The 4,355-nt window shown below is 45.9% G+C and overlaps 1 protein-coding gene across 3 annotated transcripts in view; it reads left to right on the top strand.

Annotated features, from left to right (window-relative positions):
- Window positions 1-3,751: 3,751 nt before the first annotated feature.
- GAPVD1 (GTPase activating protein and VPS9 domains 1) overlaps window positions 3,752-4,355 on the top strand; it is a 22,991-nt gene continuing 22,387 nt past the window's right edge. For all 3 annotated transcript variants that reach the window (XM_010136712.1, XM_010136711.1, XM_010136710.1), the window contains exons 1-2: window positions 3,752-3,936; window positions 4,342-4,353. In XM_010136712.1, the coding sequence (XP_010135014.1) occupies window positions 3,752-3,936; window positions 4,342-4,353 (197 nt within the window). The remainder of the gene's footprint in view (window positions 3,937-4,341; window positions 4,354-4,355) is intronic.

Here is a 4,355-nt window from a genome sequence, read left to right as displayed (position 1 = left end):
AGTCTCTTAGTGGGACTCCTTCCGCAAGGGGAACTCCTCGTTCTAGATCACAAGCAACTGGAGTAGATTTTAGCGTGGTTATATGTTTTTGTTGATTTTATGCGACAGAGTAATACTGTGATAGAGAATTTAGCAGCCAACTGACCCCGTGCGCTACTGATCAGTCCTGTGAAGGGCCGTGAGAAACGAGGTGCTCCTGTTGCATAAATGTCGCTGGATAGACAGTGTGTTCAGTGCCAGCTGCAGAGCAGCCGTGGGGCAGAAGCAGATTTGAGGTATGAGTTTCTTAGTAATCTTGGTTAGATAGTTGAACTGTAGCAAACTGAAATGCGTTTTGCATGTCGTGTGGATGGTTTGAGATGGCGGGTGTTGTAACGCAGGAGTTCAGCAGATAAGCTGGGTCAGGGTGGACTGTCCTACTGAAAATGGGCTTTTTCAGCTCAACTCTGGGAGACAGGCTGTTAGCTTATATAAAGAAATCAGGCTTGTTAGTCGTTACTATAACTATTAATGAAGAAAGGGGTGCTTCATCTGGGGTGAATTAGCTGGGAAGCTTTTGAGCTGCTTAGAGTTACTTCTCAGTGGATCGGAGTGATTTCAGTTTTGCCTTGCCCTGCCCTGCCTATGGTAGATCTGCCCAAACTTGCTTTGGAAGTTGAGTCTTGCGTAGTGAGATTCAGGAGGAGCAAGTAATGCTGAGCAGAAAGCGCTGGAGGAGGAAGGGGAATCTGGTGCACTGGGAGTATTTACTAGTTGATTTAATCTTTTTTCTGTCAACTGAATAGCAGAAATATTCAACAGAGGTGTTGCTCGTTCCTGTATGCCCCAGTACGATCCCATGGACTTCGGTGGTGTTCAGTTCCTAAAGGTTAAATGTAGGGTTTTCCCGGGCTTCTGATCGTAGGAAGCGATCTGTGTCTCGCGTTCACCAAAGGGATGGATTGTCTTGGGTTGCGAGCACACTCGTGTTGTGCTGACAGCAGGGCAGAACGTCTTAGATGCCGTCAGGTCATGCAATCTTTGTTGTTGGTCTGCGGAGCATCACAAAGTGAAGTCGTTTGAATCGCTGGGCAAGCTTCTCTTGCTGTGTCACGGCTTGCAGTAGGTTACTAAGCAGTCTCGAAATAACTGACAAAAAATGAAATGTTTTCCTATCAAAATGAAATTGCCTGGATCAAAAAATATTTGGCACGTAGCAGGAGCTATGTAATAGCTGTTGTTTCTTCCGCCACAGCAGACCGTGGGGTATCTAACTTTCCTCAGCTCTCTCTTTTATACAGCTGTGTGCAGACATCTGTTCCTTCCAGTACGGTACCTGATGCTCACAACCCACGCAGCGGTAGTGGCCGGCTGATCGCTGCTACCCAGCAGTCACGGGAGCAGTGCGTTTAGGCGTGCAGGGGCAGGCAGCGGTAGGCTTTGGAGCCTTCTTTTGGGCCTGGAGTTCATGGTGACAAATAGTTTACAGAAAGTGAGAGACGCTGCAGTGTGCAGCTTCTCACGGTTCTCGGTGCTTTGGTGTCTCTGTTCAGAGGCTGTCGTGAGGAGATGCCCAAGTCATTTCTGTGTTAGGTGGGAACGTCACTCTCCGAGTCCGTGTGAGGCCATTCTGTCTGTGGTTTTTCTGGGTGGCATCACAAATGGTACAGTGTTGTTTTGCAGGAGTCTGACTGCCTCTGCTGTTTGGTTGCTGGTTTTGTTTGCTGGAGAGGTGGATTTTATGCACGTGCATTAGGTCTCCGGGCTGTGTGGGAGTCTTGTTTGCTTTCTGAATGTTAGCTGAAAACATCTTCTCTAGTGAAAGACAAAAAAAAAGGCACTGAGGGAAACAGTGAGAGAAATCTCTAAGTATATGAGACGCCTCAGAAGCCATGTAATCAGCTTGTCTACTGCTGAACGTGTTTATAACGAGTGACACAAAGATAGACACTGGTTTTGAGATTTGGCATGGCAAAGGCGTTGGAACGCAGGTGAAGTCACCAGGCAGCTCGTAGGAGTACCCCACGTGTGTCTGCTGGCCTGCCCCGAAATGTGCTCGCAAGCTGGGGATCCACTTGGACGGGCTCTCTGTCGGAGAAGTGGAGCCTGGGAGTGGACACCGTAACGTGGAAGAACATCAGCTAGACCGGTGAAGGTTTGATAAACTGTGAGCAGCTCTGAAGTACAGCAGAAATTCCCTGGGAAGACAAGAGGTGGTTCTGCAGGTGTCACGAATGGATGTTTTTATGGATGCAACTTCTTTTTCCTGGCTGGTATCAACAGCTCATGACCTAATAACTAATTACTGCTGTGTTTGCAGGCAGTGTCAAGCTTAATGCTACTTTTTTTGTGAGCCCTTAAATTCTGGGCCTAAAAATAAATGTGTTGCAAGAAGTCATTCTTTGTTCCTCCAAGAACGTTGGCAGTAACATCAGTGTTTCTTTTTCTAATCATTTCTCTGAGAGCATCTTAGTGGAAGGCATGTGAGGTTAAAAGTGTAGATAAAAGAACTTAATGTCACACACAGGCAGCAGCAGCGGTTGCCAGCAGCCCTGGTTATCAGGCTTTCTCCACACACTGAAAAAATCCAGCAAATGGAACCCTGTGCCCAATGAGGGAGCTGGTCTCTGTTCTTCAGAGGGACATCTCCTGCGACGCTGAGCAGCGAACCACAGATCTTTGAAACACCGGAAGGGGAGAGCACAGGGCCAGCGCCTGGTGCACTGTTGGTAGTTTCTCACGCAGGGACTAAATGGTTTTTCCCTTAACTGTAGCGTGGCTGTTCATCACCAGATGAACCATCGAGGGTTCATCACCAGATCCCTGGACAGCTCTGATCAAACCCTTTTTCTTCCCGAGTTAGCTACTGTGGCTGTTAGTTCTGGTGGGGAGGAAGACACAAAGCAGTTCATCATTGATTCCATGGAAACATAATCTGATCTGCATGATTCTCCCCTTTCCCTTGTCAGCTTTAATGAAGTTAATGTTTTTTTTTTAATTTCCATAGAGTTAATTTTTACATGGATTAGCTCCTTGAACTTGGTTTAAATGGTCTGGTGCTCGGTGTTTAGCTGTGCTGACTGGTAATGAAGATTTTTTCTGACTAGGAAGTCAGACCTGATGTTACATTGAGACATAACTGTGGTTTGTGTAGATTTTAGTCCCCAATGTGCTATGAAAGCCTACGGTTGTTTCAGTTTTTCTCTCTTTAAAACAACATTTTTGGATTGTGGCCCAAAGAAATATTCTTCTGAATTAAAATATTTGAGGAATTTTTTCTGAATGACTTCTACTGTTGAGCGAAGTCTCCAGACTCATTTCCAATTCCTGCCTGATCTAGGTATTCACACTCCTTGATATTTTTATGTATTTATTTTTTTTAAATTAGTAATATTATTATTCTTATTTTAAAATTTTTAGCAGAAAAGACCGATATTGGGAGCTTGGTGCTTCTTAGTGTAGGTGAGAAAGGGTATTTGTTTTAACAGGCCAGAGATAACCACACCCCAGTGCTCAGCTAGTGCTGGTTCCGTGAGCATGCTGGAGTGCAGGGTAGTTAAGTACAGAAATTTTTCTCCCTGCTCACCAGACAGTGAGTCTCGCTGGGGCTCCTCGTCATCTCCCTGTGCTCGTGTCACCTAAGCTGTAGCAAGGGCCCCATCTCTCCAGGGAGTGGAGCATGGACAGAACGTGTTCTGAACTGTCGGAATCCACCCATGTCATCTCCTGTCTCTCTTCCAGTGTGTGCTGTGTGACCCGCTGGCTGCCCAAGATGGTGAAGCTGGATATACACACGCTGGCTCACCACCTCAAGCAGGAGCGGCTCTATGTGAACTCCGAGAAGCAACTCATTCAAAGGCTCAACGCAGACGTGTTGAAGACGGCTGAGAAGCTGTACCGCACGGCATGGATTTCCAAGCAGCAAAGGATTAATTTGGACAGACTGATCATTACAAGGTGACTTGTCGGGTGGGGCTGGTCCTGGGGAGAAAAAGCTCCTAAACTTCTGTCAATTGCAGCAAATCCATCCGATTTTTTGCACTTAGTGTCTGGAGTTCTTTGCTGCTCTAATCATGAAAATCATAAGGATTTAAAGCAAATCTCAGCCAGGGAATCTGACTTACCTGAAACTCACTTGTTGGCTATTCAAGCCACCTTTTTTTAATGTATGTGTTTGTTTTGCTTCTCTTCATAGTTCATGGGAACAAACTCCTCACTGCTGAATTTGCAAATCGTTCGTATCAGCTATACGGAGAGACTTCCCCTTGGTGATAGTCTTGTTAATAGATTGACCACGTGGCTTCTTCTGTGAAGTCTGGTTGCTTAAGAGTCATTTAAACTGTTCAACATTTTTCTTTACAGTGCTGAAGCTTCTC

The sequence above is a fragment of the Buceros rhinoceros genome, unplaced genomic scaffold, assembly GCF_000710305.1.
Source record: "Buceros rhinoceros silvestris isolate BGI_N320 unplaced genomic scaffold, ASM71030v1 scaffold10545, whole genome shotgun sequence".
Classification (NCBI taxonomy): domain Eukaryota; kingdom Metazoa; phylum Chordata; class Aves; order Bucerotiformes; family Bucerotidae; genus Buceros; species Buceros rhinoceros.
Note: the sequence above shows the minus strand (reverse complement) of the source record. Positions and strands in the feature narration are given on the sequence as shown.